This window comes from Brachionichthys hirsutus, chromosome 1, assembly GCF_040956055.1.
Source record: "Brachionichthys hirsutus isolate HB-005 chromosome 1, CSIRO-AGI_Bhir_v1, whole genome shotgun sequence".
In the NCBI taxonomy this organism is placed as follows: Eukaryota; Metazoa; Chordata; class Actinopteri; order Lophiiformes; family Brachionichthyidae; genus Brachionichthys; species Brachionichthys hirsutus.
In genome coordinates, this window is record NC_090897.1 from 6530265 (window position 1) to 6549631 (window position 19367).

The following is a 19367-nucleotide window of genomic DNA, read 5'->3' on the forward strand; positions in this document are numbered from 1 at the left end:
AATGACTGCCTGCCTATATGTGGCCCCGCGATGAACTGGCGACTTGTCCAGGGTGTACCCCGCCTCTCCAGCACTACCCTTGGCCCGGATGTTGGAAGAAACCTTTAAGAAAATAAATGAATGTACGCACGCGCGCGCGCGCGCACACACACACACACACACACACACACACACACACTGTCATAAATAATTGGTCCACGGGGAGGGGTGCTGGTGTTCAGGTCCCTGCATTAGACTAAACTTTCGGAGCGCCTTTCTGTTCTAATTGGCACCGGCGATTGGCGGACTCGACCAAGACAGAGAAAAACACAGAGCCGCCATGGCCCCTTGGCTCTGAACGTCCGGCGGCGCCCTTAAGGATTCAAAGCCTATTCCGTGGTGAATAGAAGGATGGAGCGGGGGGGGGGGGGGGCGCGGTTGGTGCTGTTCTTTTGACAACCTGTTCAGTGTGGAGCGCTTACCGGCGTGCGTAAGCCTCTGTCCTCCTCCCCTCCCCGGTCTGCAGCCCTCTCTCTCTCTCTCCCTTCACACACAGGGGCGCTCGTTCTCAGTCAGCGCACATCCTCCACTTGGCCAGCATCACTTGGAGTCCACAGACACAGGGCTGATTCAGAGAGGAGGGGAGCTCGTGGATGAGGCTCTTCTGTGTTCTCAGAGGCGCAGAGACAGGAAAGTAAACCTTTTTAACAGCGCGTTAAAAAGTGGGCACGGATCAGTACGAAAAAGAGGACGGGCTGTACAGCATTGTTTTTCATTGTTTTTGGCCAAACTATTCATTCTTGACTTTTTCCAAAGGGAGCGTGTTTTTATTTTTATTCCTGGGAAGAAAGACTCTTTTGTGGAGCCGAGCGGCGATCAGATTCCGCTCTCTCCGCTCCTCTGTGCGTAAAATAAAAGTTTAAGGAAATAATCTGAAGGGTCTCGGAGCCCAGAAAACTCTCCAAGACACGCTGCGGGTCTGTCTAACTGAAGGAGGATATACAACTTTCACGATTTTGTGGAGAGAAACTGTGTTTGGGTTCACGGAGAGCGAAGGAATCCTGTTCGCTGCGCCCTGAAGAGTTCTCGCTGCGCCGGTAATCAGACTGACCCGAAGGAAGGCGCGTCGGAGACACGGTAGAGACACGACCGGGAGAACATGCCTGCGTAGAAACCACATGTGGGTGTGAGTCCATACAGTGACTCTTTATCTTCTGTGTGCGTGTTTAATGTGCGTAAATGAATTAACACCGAAGGAGCTGCTGGATTTTCTGCTCTTAATTAATGAACGATCCCACGTGATGTTCACATTTCGACTGAATTTATTTTACATTGACAACATAACAAACGCGAGGTATCCGGATAAGCAGCCTGACATTAATGCAGGAAACTAAATCACAATTGAATGAAACTTTGATCACGCCGCCTGTCAAAGAGGCCAAACGTCACAGATGATCGGTCAGAAGAGTCAAATGCCCCCCCCCCCCCCCCCGGGTTTAGCTGCCAGTCATCCCGTTTTCTACAGGTTATCCAGAGATTTAAAAACATTTAGCCACATAGAAATAACACGTGACCGACAGCGATGCGTAAAAAGACCATTTAGATCGATATTTTTAAGAGCTGTTTTTCACCAGAGCAACTTGCAGAAATAATTATGCTGTAAAATAAAGATGGACAGTGTGTGTGTGTGGGTGGGGGGGCTACAACGCACGGCCCCACTTGTAGCTCAGCCCTTCCCAATGTTACGCGCTGATCCTCCGCCCCCCCCCCCCCCGTCGTAACCCGCTTCCTCCGCGGCGTCGTTTGAGTCACGCAACGCGGCAGACCGTCCTTTCACTCTTTATTTTTCCAGCCCAGTTTGTAAACTTTCTTCAAAGCTTCATTTGTGACTGAATCACGCTCCCTTTAAATATGTTGAATGAAACGATGCGAGCTGTGAGGCTGACCGGCAGATTCCGCTTTAATATTGTTTCCACGGCTTAAGGGACATAAGAAGAAAAAACCTTTCAGATAACAATGACGTCACATCTTGTTTGTCACTTTATTATCATTATTTCACTCTGTCTGTCATTCTCTCTTAGGTTATGAGGGAGCTGAGGTAAACATGGAGCTTTTCTGGATTGTGTTATTTTCCAGCGTCTGCCCCCTCACCTTGGGCCAGGGGGTTTACGGTGAGGACATGATGCATGCTTTCCTGTTATTAGTACATCGCTGCCCTTAGTTCAGGCTGACTGAGCTGCGAGCGACGTTAATGGATTCAATGAATAGAGCTTAACTAAAGGCTTCTCTGTACCACGGATTGTCCGCGTTTCAGTACCAGGCAGTGTAAAAAACAGAAGTTCAAACTAATGGATAATAATTTCGGGGAGATCGACAGCAGCACATTAACTTGAAGATATATTATTACTTAGAATTCAGTGGAGGATTCTGGAACCACCCCCCCAGAACCACAGAGTAGGGGAAATCCGCCTTGATGTAAATCCAATACAAACTATGGGCTCTTTATTTGCATCGTACAGCAGAAAAGGCTTTGAACTATTGCTTTTAGGCTTATGGTTAAACTGAATTGTTTTCCCACTACGACTAACTGCACACTAGGACTGGTCAATATGATCAAAACCTGGCATTGCGTTGATCCCTCTGAAACCTAAGTGTGGAGAGAAGAATTAAAAATGTTTTTAGCATGTTTGACACAGTCACAATCACATCTGACAAACAACAAGTAGAAAAAAAATAAAACCACATCTGACCAGTAAACTTCAGTTCATCAAGCAGAGTCGATCTGTCACAGTCCAAGCACTGCGAGCATAACATGATGTGCTTGAGTAATGTGCCCCAGGTTTACTTGACATTATCCTGCAGTTTGACTAAATATGTTAATGCTGAAACAAGAATATGTTGTGGATCTCTGCACTAAACACACACACACACACACACACACACACACACACACACACACACACACACAATTTCGAGAGGTGGTTATTACAGTCAGAGATCCCTGACGTAAGGCTCTCTTTGTCAGCTTTAACAGGAGTCACGCTGTGCTTTGAGGATGAGGCAGAGATTCTGTCCCCTTCTTGAGTCTGATTCCCTGCACGCCCTCACTACAGAGGCTCACTTTCTCCAGCTACAGGCACCTGTCCACATGTGCATCCATCCTGTCCCTTTGGGCAAAGCAAACATGCAAACTGAGCTGTCAGCTTTGATACATTGATTCTGATCTTTGAAGGCATGTGGCAGCCATTGAGAACAAGGTCTGTTTCGTCATAGCAGCATAGAGAGCAGTTGTCGCAAAGAATCCCGCTGCCTGCCATCCCACTGAGGAATGCTGACAGTCTGTCATGTGTTGACGCATGTATGTCCATTTAGAAGCACTTGTAAACGACTCAGGCTTATACCACTACGGTGCTTCATGTGCAGGGTAAATTAGAACTTGCATGGATAAGCACAGTCGAAAATATTTTCTGGATATGTTTTCTTATGACCACAACGTGTAACCTTTTGGAAGCATCATGTTGCCGACCTAATAAATAATATAAAGCTTTTTTTTTCTGTTTTCATACAGACAGAACCATGTTTGTGTACTGTGACAGAACCAGGATGTGAGCTCAAGAAGTTTATTTTTTCTCACTATCTGTTTTTTTTTTACAGAAAGTGTCAAACATGTCCTTACAATGAAAATATTGTGCCATAGTTTTAGAACAAATCCTATTTGCTTATCTGCGATAATGCTTTGGCAGCAGGTGTGAGCCTTACAAATGTTGATAAAAGTTGTATTTGCCAATAATCCTTTTTGAAACCACTGCTGTTATAAAGTGTGGGATTCATTTCCTCACATTCAGGAGGGAAATTGGCAAAATACAGGAAGTTACTCCTTCATTTAGGGGATTTCTTTTAATGCAAATGTATTAATCTGTGTTAAGGAAAACATAAAATTTGTGTGCCAGGTGATAATTCAAGGTATAATTAATCATTATAATGAAGCTCTCAGTCAATCAATTCAAAGTAAAAGTCTTACGAGCGAGTTCGCTATTATCGCTGCCTGTTGAACCAATCAAATGATTTGTGTCCATGTCTGTGCTCATAGAAGTTGGAATTAAAATAAGATGTGGGTGGTGCATCAACCAAATATTGTATTCTAGGCCTGAAAGCGATATGGTTGATCAGTCATGCTATGTTTTTTAAATATCCATTTACAGAACAGATCCAGACTTGAGCCTGAGATTTTGAGAATGATTTTCAAAGCACATTCTTTGTAAGGTTGAATGGATGTGCTCCAAGGATTCAATCACGCTAACACAAACCACATATAACACGAAGTACAATGTAAATCCACATGCGAGTTTCCATAGCAACCAAAGCTTTCCTTTTCGTTAACAATAAAATACTAACAGTGTATATTTCTGTCTGATCACAGGGTTTTATAATACCTAATATATATATATATATCTTTTTTTATTGGCCAGGTATTTTATTTTTTTATCCGCAAATTCAAAAGTGAATTTTTTTTTATGAATAGCGTGCTGTGTGTGTGTCAGAAATCAATATAATATACAAACAAATGATCCCTCAACCTCGAGGATTTATTTTAATTGAAGGTGTATTCTGATTTGACCAAAGCACATTTTTACTGAGGTCGTCGTAGAGAGGAGCCAGTCTGCTTGAAAGAAAGTGTGACTGGTAGAAGTGACTAAAGTTCAAACTGTAACTTGTGAATGCTCCGTGGCAGTAAGAGCAAAGTTGTCCAAGTAACTGCCGAACAAGATGATGTAAGAACCTAACTGATGCAGAAGAGAGGAGAGTCTGGAGCTGTTGGACAGAATATCTGGCACCGACAATGGTGTGTGTGTGTGTGTGTGTGTGTAGCCAGCAGATCAGCAGACTGTCTGGAAGAGGTTTGGTTTGTAGCTTGCCTGCCTATAATCACAGAATGATGTGAGTTTTTTCATTATGAGTACATAATGTTCCTGCAGATTGCGTTTTTCAGCCAGTTGTATCTTCAGGCAGTGACTTTTCTGATCTAGTTCCAACACCTTGCAGTGTCCACACATTCAGTTTGATATTATGCATCCTTGTCTTTATTGATTTTTTCTATAATAACTTTCTGAAAGAGTGTTCTCTGCAGGGCGATTGTCATGTAGAATTTTGTGCATTTCTGCCTATTTTGCTGCCATACATATGCAGGAATGCAGCAGAGGAGTCAAGTACACCCAACCCCCCTGCTCTTACATTCTACATTATGTGTCTTATATGCAACAGCATCCATTCAATCTCTTCTGAGGGAGTAACAAAAAAAAATCCCCCAAAAGTTCTGGGAATCATTCTGGCTAATTTTCATAGGCCCAGGTTTCCCATGTGGCCTGTGTGTTGGTTGTGCGCAGCTGTGCGTACCTGTGCAGCAACCGTTTCATGTAAGTAAATCATCATCACTAAAAAGAGTCATTCAGTAGAACAAATCTTTTCACAATTTGCACAATTGCAGCAAGCAACACGAGGGGGGGGAAGGGAGCATATTGGGAAGAACGCCAACAAACCTGGCAAGCGTGTTCGCTGTCTATGCAGATACGCATTAAATGGTTTCCTTCACTTTGGAATTGTTTCTCACTTGCTCTAGTAGACAGATGCGACTCTCCGTCCGTCGGGAGCTGAGCAGCATAAGCGTGCATGATTAATGTCAGCGCTTTGGATGGCGGTGAGGTTCATTTACTGTGGACTTCTCTGGGGTGTGTCCGGACGCACGCATGTGAGCTCGTGGGCCACATGCCAGGTCTGAAGCGAGTTTGTGTGTTTGTGCATGCATGATTGTGTGAGTAGGCCTTATTTGTGCATTAGGTACACCTTTCTTCAGTGCAACAGTTTGCTGGTTCGACCGGGAAGCGGTGAAGTATTGGTTGGAGTTCTGTGAATTTTGATTGCCTGTCAAAAAGCTTCTAACACCTGTCGAGCAAGGAGACGGGAAAGCCAAGGAAGGTCAAGACTTTATTTCAAATATAAAAAAGAGAAGGGCTGCTTGTCTTGTTTATTTTTTTGATTTTTGATTGAGCATTTTATATAGATCTTAATTTAGAGCTTATACTCATCTACATTCCTGTTTTATAGCTGAACCAGTTAATTCTTTATATTCATTTCCATCCATTGATCATCCCTTAAGTACTGTTCCTATGAGTTTCATTCAAACTGGATATACTCTAATCCCAGGAATTACAAGCATAATGCGACACTCATATGTGCAAATGTACAACATGTTTAAGGATTAAGAGAAGTTCAGCGAGTTCGACAGAATGACTCAGTGGTTACAACATCAATCCACACAAAGTGTGCCGGAAAAGTGTCTTCTCATCGGTTTGGTGCCACATCATATTACACGGTGACGCAGCAGAGTTCTCGGACACCAAAGCATTGATTGCTTGATGCGTTCATATGAAACCATTATCGAGCTGCAGATGGAATCCAAACTGCATCAGCCGGTAATATAATGCATCATTATGTGTCTGTTAACAGGATATTTAAGGAGCTTAAATCAATGAGTTTGGTTAGGACTGCTTTATTTTTATAGATTTGAACAATGCTTATACAGCAGGAAAGCTGAGGCCTTGCTACTGGCCGCAGAACAAAGAGTCAGGAAGTAAAACAAAAAGTAAAATTTGCCTACATTGTGCACAAATTTTAATCTCTTTGAAGATATTGCCCAAGGAAGAATCAAAGCCACTTTATTTATTTATGATATTTTATTTATTTGAAGTCTGCATGCATGTGTGTGTGGACGAGCGCGTAACACTTGAGCGTCTCTTAATGTGGAGCTTAATGTAGTGCAGTACATTAGCCCACAGAGGCACATGGGTTGAACGCCTGTGACCAAGAAGGGGAACAATCCAGGTTTAGCTGGCCCGGCCACCAGTTTTGACTTTGACTCTTCCTCGGCTGCTTCAGCACTTTTTGTTTGTGTCTCTTTCATGTCTCTTGTTGCTCAGTTTATTTTGGATGCTGAATATTGCCCTTTACTAATAAGCATCCATAATTTATTTTGCGACTCTGATGTTATGGAGGGAATCGGAGACAGTGATAGAAAGAGACTGAAGCATTATACCAGAAATGCTGATAATATTTAACCTCCTATATCACACCTGCCAATCTCCACCCACTCTTTACCTCCTTGCTGTGTTTTGCTGCTCGCAACACTCGCAGGCGTGTGTGCGCAGACACCCACACTTACGCACACACTGCTCACCAATGCATCTTTCTGCTTTACAGACATCAATGTTGATCAGTAATGTCTGCACCTGTTGAATGAGTAATGCTGATTGGTGGTACCAATATGCTTTTTTCTCTCTGACTGATTACTTGATTGATAAATAAATGAATAGATTGATAGTTCAGTTTAGGAGACTCAATTCTACTTATCTGGGATCAAAAAAAGGATAAACAAAAATATATGGTTGTGTTTGGAGGCGTGAATACTGTTTGATGAAGAGTGCCAGAGGATAAGGTGTAAGCTAATCGGAAAGGAAAAGAGAAGCGATAATGGGTTGGCAGGAGAGGAGAAGAGAGTGAATGCCTTTACTGTGTGTAACATATCTTAGATTTTTAATTGTTTATTATAATTAAAATGGGAAATTAGACAATTGTGAACCACTTTACTCATTAGACTCAGGTGCTGTTGTCTGTCTGCTCCCTCTCCCCATCTCCTGTCCTCCGTCTCTGCTCATCTCTGCCAGTCTGTCTGATGTGATCCCTTCTGCTAAACATTTAGTCCACATGCCGTGATGATCTTGTCTCACTCCCATTTTTTGCCCTCGTATTAATGTGGACGGTAATGAGATGCTGTTACCTCTGTTTCCTTAATATTAAAAACATCACACCTTGACGCACACTAACCCACACAATTCAGTACACAACCTCCTTGTTTTGATACTCATCCCGTCCTCTCCTCTCCTCTCCTCTCCGACTGGATATAAAAGCCTAACAACATTTCTATTAACCCGCAGGTCAGTAGCAGAGCAATGGGCCTTTTGCCAAAGTGAAGTGTTGACTGTGTTTTACATTAGCCTATGCTACTTCGGGCTAAAGTATAAGAGTGGCAGGACAACAATAACGGAGGTCTGATTTATCACCCTGTTTCCCACCAGCTTCACTCTAAGCCCTTGGCAGGTGGAGGTGGGTATTCTGGCACTCTGGGGCTCTGATTGAGATAGTAATACATCGCCTTAGAAAGCATAGTCTGGCAAATCTTTATTTAATATATGTATATATACATTGTATGTGCTCATATGGAAGTGTAAGGAGACTTGCCATCCCTTAGCTCTGTTAATGTAGAAGCAGCAGCCGGCTACTCTACCTGACAGAAAGCTTTCTTTTTTACTCAGGATTAGTTTATCTGGGACAGTAAAGGGACAGATGTGTGAACGATTGCATCCGACTACATTCACTTCCTATTACAATGTGAGAAATGTGTTAAGCTACAGTTTGAAGGAACTGTTTGGCATTTTAGGAAACCTGTTTATTATCCGTGTTGTGGATATCTATGCGACACCATTGTTACGTCAGCACTCATAAATATGTACGCTCTTAATTGATAAATAGAGGGATTCATTTAGTATAATTGAGTCACATCTCCTATAATTGGAGTCTCACTCTTTTGGATAGCAAGTTTCTTCCTGATGCAGATCACTCACGCCCCCCCTCACACAAACACACACACACACACACACACACACACACACACACACACACACACACACCCACGCTACCCTTCTCATGCACATACAGACAATTGTGTGCATAAACGACACTGACTGCTTTTACCTTCTGCTGAACTCATAGATTATTGCCTCACTCTCACCCACTCTCATCTCTCCACTCCATAGAGAGATGAATAAAACAAAGAGGTCTACGCACACCTTTTTTGGAGGAGAGTGGTCCAGAGTATAACAGGATGATGTGGGTGCCCTGTGAAAAGTGATGGATAACAGTGCTTTTAAAATTAACTGGTTACATAACAAGAAAACAACCATTAAAAAGTAACGTATATTAAAGTGTCATCTGTTGAGTAACTTGTTATTCATGTTGAAAAATATCAAGAAAGAATATATCCTTACACATTCCATTATTTCACATGCAAATACAGCAATATAGAGTATCTATGTTAAAGGATGGGCAGCACGGTGGCGTAGTGGGTAGCGCTGTTGCCTCACAGCAAGAAGGTTTCGGCATACATTTGAAAAATCCTTTATGTGAAGAAACATATGAGTACCTTTCAGTACATCAACAATATCTTTCAACAAGTAATCAAATACTAGCAAGAACAGAGAATACAGAAATAAGCGGAATGTAATGTGAGTATTTTATCCCCAACATGCCCTGTAAGGAGGCATAACTGTCGATAATGATTCACTTTCCGCCCCTCGACTCCTGTCACGCTGACATTATCAAGCGCCTCTTACTCGCTCAGCGTCAGGAGGGAATATTCACAACTGTGTGCCAGTGTTGCTTGGCAAATTAATATAGAACGCATTAAAGCTTCAGAAGCAAAGCTGTTAGAGACTAAATGTGTTCCGTGTTGTCTGTTTACAGCTTTTGCACCAGTCTTGGTACTGGTCTTTTCAGAGTAAAGGAACACGGCTTCCAGTGTGTGTGTGTGTGTGTGTGTGTGTTTCTGCGTGTGTGCTCGCATGCATGGCCGTGAGAGGGAGGGGACATTTGGCATCTAACTTATTCATGAAGGCGACAGGACGCTTGCGAACTGCGGCGAGTACAGGGCTTACATCAGAGACCGTCTGCCTCCTCCTGCACTTCTTTCACACTGTCGCTCTCGCTCTTCTTCTTTGTCATCTATTTACCATTCTGTGGTTTGCCTGCTCTTTATTGGTAGTTTTATTTAAATCTTATATTAGATAATTGCAGATGAGTTTCTGTTTCTTTTTTTTTTTAGCAGCAATTTCAGAATCACTACTGAGTTTTTGTTTGTGGAGCAAACGTCTAGTGAAAATAGCTGTTGTCATATCAGTAATCCATCATCTGGGTGTTTGCATTGGTTAGGTTTAGGAACTTTACAAACCTTTCTCTGCCAGTGATGTAAGATGTACACTACACAGCGAAAATGGATACCACTGCCCAACGATGATTTTACTTACATTATATTGACCGTTTCTTTTATTGCCCAAGCATGTATGCATGTGCATGAAACCAATTCATGAGTGAAGAGAGACCATTTTTTTTGGTCAATGCAACAAACAATTGTTCCAAATGGTGTAAAAAAAATAAAATAAATCTCCACAAGGCTGGTTGGGATTTACTGGATGAGTGAATATGATTAACTGCTGACTTGATTTGTTGTACAAGTGTTTACAGTTGGAGGGAATCGCCTCACGGAGCTTTAAAATATTTGTAATATTGTTGACTATGTAATATGGTTTCAGATTCTACAATGATCTATGTATAGTGGCCGCCATTCTTGCCGCCTGTCACACCTTCAGCACGGCAAATGATCTGTCATTTCATAGGAAACCAGAACAGAACCACAGACTGCCAGGGAAAATCTTATCATGCAGATATATCCTCTGACTTAGAGAGTGGCAGGAAGCACAGACACACTGCCAAATCTACACATTTCATGGCTGCTCCTCCCATATTGTCTGCCTTTCCTGTAGTGCATGCTGAAAATCCCAAAACAGCAGCAGCTGTTCAACTAAACTTTTAGACAGCCGGAGCGGATCGGCTGTGGAAATCTGCTTCTACACATGCATGTACTCAAATAAATGAAGGGTGCATGCTGCTTGGAGATCTCACACTCATTGGTTTTCATTTACTGTACTTGCTCTCTGAAAGTTGGTTTCCTCCCTTTTCATATTTTCACGATGAGATTCTGGCCCTTTGAAATGTTTAGTTTGCTGCCCTCAGTCTCAGCTGGCTCAGAGACGATGGGGTATACCGTAATCTGTCGGATATGTTAAAAAGTCCTCATGTTGTCAGTGTAGCAATTTACCTGCCACCCACTACACATCCCGATCCCTCTCCTTCTCCTCCCTCATCCTGTCTTTACCCATTTACTAAACTTGTACCTGTCAAGAAAGATGTTCTTGTCATATTCCTCTCTTCCTCTCCTCTGTGATCCTCTTTCTTTCCAGCCACACAGCTAGCTTTTTCATGTGAAATTGGAGAAAATGTATCCATTCTCTTCATCCCACCCTTATTCCATCCTAATGTCCTCCCTTCATTCAAAGTATTTTCACAAAGAGATACCTCTTTAACTCTTTTTTCTTTAAATCACTCTTCTCCTTTGCTTCCTTCCCCCTCACTGTATCCTTCCTTCACCCTGCACCACTCTCCTCCAAAGCTCTGTCATCTTTTTCATATCATCCACCAATTCAGTGGCAAGCATCAGCCCACCTCTCCACTTACTGCATATAGCCAAAGTCATTGAAAGCTGCCGACCAGCTCTGGGAAGCAGGGAGGTGAGCTGACACTGGGGAACAAACAGAAAGCCGGGTCGAGCTACAACCTCAGGAAATGATTGTGAATCATCATGGCAAGAATGGTTTGATTCAGGAGGGTGAACAGGCAGAAATAAGACAATTTTCATTGTGCATTACATCTTCTCTTTATTATATTTGACAATAGTTTAACCGAAGTACTCCCGCTTCTTGATCATGTACAGTACAACTGCCATGTTTTATATGGTATCATTTAAACATTCATCCGTTGGTTTTAGGAAACCTTTCCTGTTCACTGCTTGTTTGCTTACTACTGCTCAGTGCACATTGAACTCAGGTTGAACACATTACATCACTTTTGCACTTCTAAAAGTAGTACTACTGAATATATGAATACGATTGGATGCAGAATGAGCTGCATGAAATCTGATAAGTGACCGAAAGTGATGCCACTTAAGTCAGACTCAGATTGTACTTCGTACAGAAAAATTTGATTACCTGAGTTTTGAAGCCTGCTCTTCATCCCAGTGCGCAGCTAGCAACTCAATGCCACATTAGCCTCTACTGAAGTAGCACACACTTATCTGAATATTGGTAATAGGGTTTCATACTAAACACAATTCCGTGTTTAGTAAGATATATATATAATCGTTTCATGTTTGGCATTGGCTCTGTATGCTTGAGAAAAGACATACCGGTATATAACTAGGAATAATCAGCAAGAAATAGTTTTCAGCTACAATAAAATGCTGTCCCAATGCAATAAAGGCTTTTATCAATCGAAATTAAGGCAATACAAACACATATCCTGTTACGAACTGAGCTAAGATATGGACCCAAAAATGGAGAGCAGACAAACTCGCAAATAGTTTTAAAATATATTAATGTAACATGACAGCAAAGAAAACCTTAATTAAAAAAATTAAAAGGTACTAGGAGATGGGCAGGTTTCCTATATAAGGTGAAACAGAAAAAAAACACTGCTAAACAAGGACAGGCTGGATATCCAGAAAAAACAAATGAATTAAAAGAAGAAGAGAAAAGAGTCACTGCACAGCGGTGCAGAAACAAACTGATGTCCCTGAATAAGTTCAGTGACATCAGTGTTTTTCACATTTGCAATGGCTGCAGTATAATAATAGAATAAAAAACCGATTCAGTGAGGAAAAAAACTAAATCAAATGAAAGCTGCTATTTTCATTTCTGTGATGCCTGTGGTTCAGTGAAGACCCATATTCCACATAAGACATAATTTCTCCAGACCTTTTTTCAATTGAGGAGGAGGTGATGTTATCAGGTAAATTTCTCACTTGCAATTTCAAAGAAACCAGAGATACACTCTCTAATAATTTGAAATGTCAGCTGATCTCACGGCCAGCCGTAATTCAGACAGACGCTAGAGTAGTTTCTCTGAGCAGCACTAATATTTAAGGGGATGATTTAGAAAGGAATAAAAGTAAAAAAAAAAGAAAATTACATGCAAAAATGAATCGACCTGTCGTTCTCTAACATGCGTCACCTCATTTACTTATCGACTTTCCAATTCAGGTATTAACATATCAGTGAGGCTATTGAAAACAAAATAATTTTTTACATTCAGTGGAATGATGTTGGTCTGGTGTATGAGAGCAGTGAAAAAGGACACACTGCAGAATGAAAGGGGCATATTAAAAAAAGAGACACTGTGAGACTGGCGTTGAAAAGGTCACGGCCAGATACAGAACAGCTGAAAGAAGAAAGTCTTCCCCAGAGACGAAGAGCCAGACCAACAAGGAGCTCTGCAGACAGACACAGGACGAGGGAATGACCTAAACTTTATTTGTTTTGGCTCCGATGAATTCATAAAAAGTTTGCTTTGGGAATCAAACTTTTGGGGTGGTGGAATCCAAACTCAATTAAAATCACAGTCAGACATATAAGATGGTTATTGGCATCCTAGAAGGTTTGGCACTGAATAAATAAATAAAAAATGACCATGACAATGTCCTGCAGTCAAAGGTGATAACTTAAAATGCCTTGGTCTGTTCCACCGATATATCAGGTTAATACAAATATAAATCAGCGTATAATTCCTTGTGAGAACCTGGAACCAGTAAATGGTCTTTTATTATGAAAAATAAACAAACAATTATCAAACATTTTAATGTTTAATTGTGGCGTCTGCTTGAAAAGTCAAGCAGTTCTAATCTTTTCCTCTGTTTATATATATATATATATATTTATCCCACATTGTTATTATTCTCTTACTTTTTTCTTTATATTCAAAGTCTTCATCCATTGCAACTTCATTCCTCATTCTTCCTCGTTTTTAATCTCTCTTCCTCACCCGCTCTATTCTCGCCTGCAGCACCCTGCAATGCAAACACAACCTGTTCTGAGAGGAAGTGAATTATTGAAGCTGCTGCTGCCATTGCGTCTCTGCAGAAGTGGGCCACAGAGGAAGGAGCGATATGGGGGGGGGGGGGGGATGCAAGAAATGGAGAGGATGGATTTGTAGGAACAAAGGCAGGAGGCGTTACAGGTGTAAAGAATCAGAGAAATATAGTTATGTTTACACCAACTCTAAAGTGTTTGGAGCTGTGTTCAGAGAGGGACAGCTGACAGCCGTATCGTCTAGCCCTACAGACGGACTAGTTCATTCTGACATGAGAAAACTCAACTCTGTGTCTCGGTAAGGTTGAAACTTTAGTATGTTTACACTTTTGAAGATTGTACATCCAGAAAACCTGTATTATTTACAGTATATCATTATAAACACAACATTATTCTTGTTGTAGTCAACATTTGTATCTTTACTGCTGGATATGTCTGGGACTGTCTCCACCGCTGTGCTCCTGGGTCAGGGACTTCCTCAGCAACCGGCCCCAGGTGGTGAGGATAGGAGACACCACATCCTCCCCTCTGATCCTGAACACTGGGACCCCCCAGGGTTGCGTTCTCAGCCCTGCTCTCTTCACCCTCTTCACCCACGACTGCTCTGCCATCCACTCCACAAACATGGTTGTGAAGTTTGCTGACGACACCACTGTGGTGGGTCACATCTCCAACAACGATGAGACCCACTACAGAGAGGAGGTCCAGAACCTGATGCTGTGGTGCTCGAGTAACAGCCTTGTTCTGAACACCAGCAAGACCAAGGAGGTCATAGTGGACTACAGGAGGTCCAGGAAGACTGAACACGCCCCCCTGTGCATACGAGGGGAAGCAGTGGAGCGTGTAGAGAACATTAAATTCCTGGGCATCCACATCTCCTCTGACCTCTCCTGGACACTCAACACCAGACACCTGGTGAAGAAGGCCCAGCAACGGCTCTTCTTCCTCAGGAAGCTGAAGCGGGCTGGACTCTCCTCTGCGTTGCTTGCAAACTTCTACCGGGCCACGATAGAGAGCATCCTGTGTCTCAGTGCGACCGTGTGGTACGGCAGCTGCACGGCGCAGGACAGGAAGGACCTATCACGGGTGGTGAGGACAGCTCAGGGGATTGTGGGTCACCGTCTGCCTGATTTGGACTCTGTTTACATCTCCAGAGTCCAGAGGAGGGCCAGACGCATCTCCACAGACCCCACCCACCCGGGCCACAGACTGTTTGTCCCGCTTCCATCAGGGAAGCGGTTCAGGACAATAAGAAGCAGCACTACGAGGCTCAGAAACAGCTTCTTCCCCCGAGCTGTGAAAGCAATCGTTCCCTTGTAGCGATCTGGGACACTTTATGCCCTGTTGCTGCTGCTGCTATTTTGCACTTTATGCCGGCCCTGTTGCTGCTGTTGCCATTTTGCACTACTGCCTGTGATTCTCACTCTCTCTGTGTGTATATATATTGTTTCTTAAGAGAGAGAATTTAGTTTGTCATGATGTGTGCCTTAAGCCGTGGGCCTTCTCACGATTTTATTATGCTCGCATAATGACAATAAAGTATCTTGAATCTTGAATCTTGAATCTTTACTGCCTTAATTTCGATTGATGTGTAATTGAACATTATTATTATTAAAATGTAGGTGGATGAAGAATTGAGGATGACTCCCATGATGGAATCAACTTTTTTCAGACCTACCCAGATGTGGGATGGATGTATCTGACAGCTAAACATATTACATTAGTGGAAATGTACATCACACCAGACGCAAAAGTTGCTTCAGCTCATGCAGCACTTTACACAATGCTTTTTTACTTAGTAGCCATTGTTGCAAGTCTACAGGTTATATTTTGGATAAGGCTTGATTGAATTGAAAAGGAACGTTGGTGCCTTGGTGGAGTTTGTGCAGTACTGAGTATGACACTAGGTCGTTTTATTATATTTAGAGTTCAAGGAAATTTACTCTCGTTAATATATAATGCTCTAAAGTAAAAAATAATCTCAATATTGACAAAATTAATATGATGATGAATGTGAAAAGAAGAAAAGGAAAAAAAAAGGAAAGAAAATTAACTAAACTAAAAATATTTTAAAAAACATGTAGAACATACATAAATACAAGAATTAAGTTTTGATCAGCAACAAACCATAAAAAACAAATTAGAACAATACTAACTGAAATGTAATTGCACTATATGCAATTTTGTGAATTAAGTGTTTTGTAATTTTGTTTTTTATATATAATTGTTTGAATGCATTGAGTTAACAGACATTAAAAATATTGGTGTGACGTCCTTCATAGTTTTCCCATGTAAACATCTCACCACATAGATACTGCATAAACCAATAGATGGATAGAAATGTTGGATTTCAATGAACTTTCATCTTCTTCTGGGATTCCAACTTCTCTAATTGCTGCTCTTTGTTTGGCAGTGAACACTTTGAATCCACGCCCGGGAAAATATGTTTTCATGGATGCCAAATTGAATTGTTGATGCATGAACGTGCATAAATGAGTTTCTGCACAGTATGGGTCCCTGCCAGATTGTCAATGAATGTGTTCATGAGCGTCCAAGGTGAACTTTCAGCTTTCGCTATTCTCCTTGAACATGAAAAGGGATTTTAAACTTGTTAGACATTTAACAATATTTTACATTAGAATGTATTTTTCGTTACACAGGGCGTGTAAATTTTACACCTCAGTCTTCCTCTCTTATACGTTCCATATACTGCTCTCCCCATTTCTGCCTGTAGTCTAGTAAAGTGATATGTGCAGAATCAAATGTGCTGAGGGCTCTCATCGTTGATTGATATCTGATCCTGGATTAATGAAGCATTCTTATGAACCTATCACATTCAACTCCTCCTGTAGCTTCTCCCTGTGGATTTACCGGTAATGTTATGTAAGGTTTTGCATTCTTCTATCAGGGATTGTTAATGATACTCCTCCATCCTTCACCTGTCATCTCAAGAGCTGATTGATCAATATGATAATGTGAGGATTGGGTATACGGCTGATGTCACTATTACGCTTTAGATGATGATGATCATTCTCGCAATATAATTAGTAGAACTAAGGATCCAGTGAGAACTAAAAGCCACTGAACAATTTTTTAAAATTCCTTTCTCAACTTGTATCGTTGGGTCGCGGCCCATGGCGTCAGCATTGTTTGTAGATAAAGAGAAGCACATGACAAACTACTCTAGCTAAAGAGAAAGAGAGAGAGAGAAAAAAGCCCCTTGATGGAACTCTAGTTGCCGATAACAGAAAATTGTCTTTGATTTTCCTTTTACTGTCTTCTCACGCTGTTCAAAGTTGAACTGGGACCGTTGTAAAGCAAACCACTGGGGATGTGCAAAGAACTGATCACAGAGCAGCCATTATCAGAATTGGCAGGAGTTGACATGGTCATGCAGAGATGTGCCGTCTTCCCTGCTGGCTGTCTTAAATAGCTAATCTTCTTTGGATATGCTTTCAAATTCTTTTTTAAAATACAGATTAAATAACGTTAGCAATGTATAATGCTGCTACACAATCACTCACATGGCATGCACTATAGGAAAACTCTTACCTTGAAACTTGATGGTACTGTAATCCTTCAACTTTTCCAGTGATCCCTATAAAATACTTCAAACAGAAACATCTGAATCACTTTGACTCTTTGACTGTTAACTGAGCACATGTCATATGTTTGTCCATGTCTATATCATTTTATTATTGTTTCACCACCCCCCCCCCCCCCCCCACTCCGCACACACATTCACTCATTTACCAGCTCTCTCGTTCTATAAAGTGAATTTTGAATTACCTGTGGTGAATGAGAACAGGGCAGTGCTCTGTTGTCTTCGACACTAGCCTCCTCTGTCTTCTCTGTTTCTACAGTCCGCATCCAGAACCTATGGCTCAGACATGTACAAGCACACTTCTGGTACAGTTAAAAGTCATTAACAAAATATTATTTATTTATAGTTTCCTACTGCACCTTCAGCCCCTTTTTGGCCACTGGGGTGCAGCAGAAACAAGGGCGGACCAAAGGCCGTTAATATATCAATATTCATTGCGTTTATATCCCAATTTTGTTTTTGACAAAAACATCACATTTCATCAGAAACTTCATCAAGAACCCCCCCCCCCCCCACACACACTTTTACATTCCTACATCTATAAGCTGAAGCACTACTGCTGTATAAAATGTGGGCTGTTGGTGAAAAGGCTTTGTTTGCCGATGAACAGGGGAAATTATACAGCCACAGCTTTCATGGTAAAAGTAAGTCCAAGTTAATGAATCCATTTGTCTGCCTGAATGATCTCTCTGTGTGAAAGTTATTAGCCTCTTGTCTCTGTGACCTTGACAATCACAAGTTAATTGCCATGGCAATGCAGGCCATTGTTTCAGTGAGGAGCGAACAGTGAATTTGGACAGAAGCATGTTGCTCACTCATACTACCAAACATTTGGAACCTTGGATATCCCTATATATTTTGGATATCATTAACTGTATTTGCTGATTGGTGGAGAATGTGGAAAGGAAGTGATGAATTGTGTGCAGGCGGGCTGGAACAGGTGGAGGAAAGTATCAGGTGTGCCCTGTGATAGGAGAGTGTCAGCGATGAAGGGAAAGGTCTACAAGGCAGTGGTGAGGAAAGCCACGATGTACGGCTGAGAGACAGTGGCTCTGAGGAAAAGACAGGAGGCGGAGCTAGAAGTGCAAGTATGAAGATGCTGAGGTTCTCCTTGGGAGTGACCAGGTTGGATAGAATTAGAAATAAGACGATAAGAGGGACAGTGAAGGTTAGACGTTTTGGAGATAATGTCAGAGAGGCCAGACTTTGATGGTTTGGACATGTCCAGAGGAGAGACGGGGACTATATCGGTAGAAGGATGCAGAGGATGGAACTGCCAGGGAACAGGGCTAGAGGACGACCCAGGAGAAGATACATGGACGTAGTGAGGGAGGACAGAGTGGCTGGTGTTGGGGCAGACGATGCAAAGGACAGGGTGAAGTGGAGAAAGTTAGTGTACTGTGGCGACCACTGATGGGACAAGCCCCCCCCCCCCCCCCCCCAAACTAACTGCATTTGCTGAAATGTTGTGAAGAGCCTTTTTTCAGCTTTTGTCCATTTAAATAAGGTTGAGGAGTGATAGAGTGACTGTGCTGAATTTAGTTGGTCTAAAAATGTTCATTTGAGGGATGTGTTGAACTACAGAGTCAGGGGAGACATAATTGCATCCTCCATTATCTTTTTTCACAGTAGATGTTGAATACCAAAACAAGACAGTTGTGTCATGCATCAATGTAATAGCCCTCTATTCTCAATTTTAACTGCACTGGAAACATTTTGACGAAAGGCCATGTCATCCACTGTTGTTGCCCTGACATAAATTATCCAAAATTATCACACTAAGTGATCCTACAATCTCCTCTTGAGGAAACCTGATTGTTTTGTCATTGTTTTCTTGACTTTAGTTTGTCAAAGCAAAGCAACTCAGCTAATTAGCACTTTGAAAGGGACTTTATCAGAAGCACTAATAAAAAAGAAAGTCATTAGGTAAAAGTCAGGCTCCACAGGGGGCTATGGAGAGAGAAGACACAAGCCCAATG

General features: G+C 41.9%; 1 protein-coding gene across 1 annotated transcript in view; it reads left to right on the forward strand.

The window, feature by feature from the left end:
- The first annotated feature begins 2083 nt into the window (after nt 1-2083).
- The window catches only part of LOC137893460 (MAM domain-containing glycosylphosphatidylinositol anchor protein 1), a 108035-nt gene continuing 90751 nt past the window's right edge, over nt 2084-19367 (forward strand). The window contains exon 1 of the mRNA XM_068738875.1: nt 2084-2150. Coding sequence (XP_068594976.1) covers nt 2084-2150 — 67 coding nt within the window. The remainder of the gene's footprint in view (nt 2151-19367) is intronic.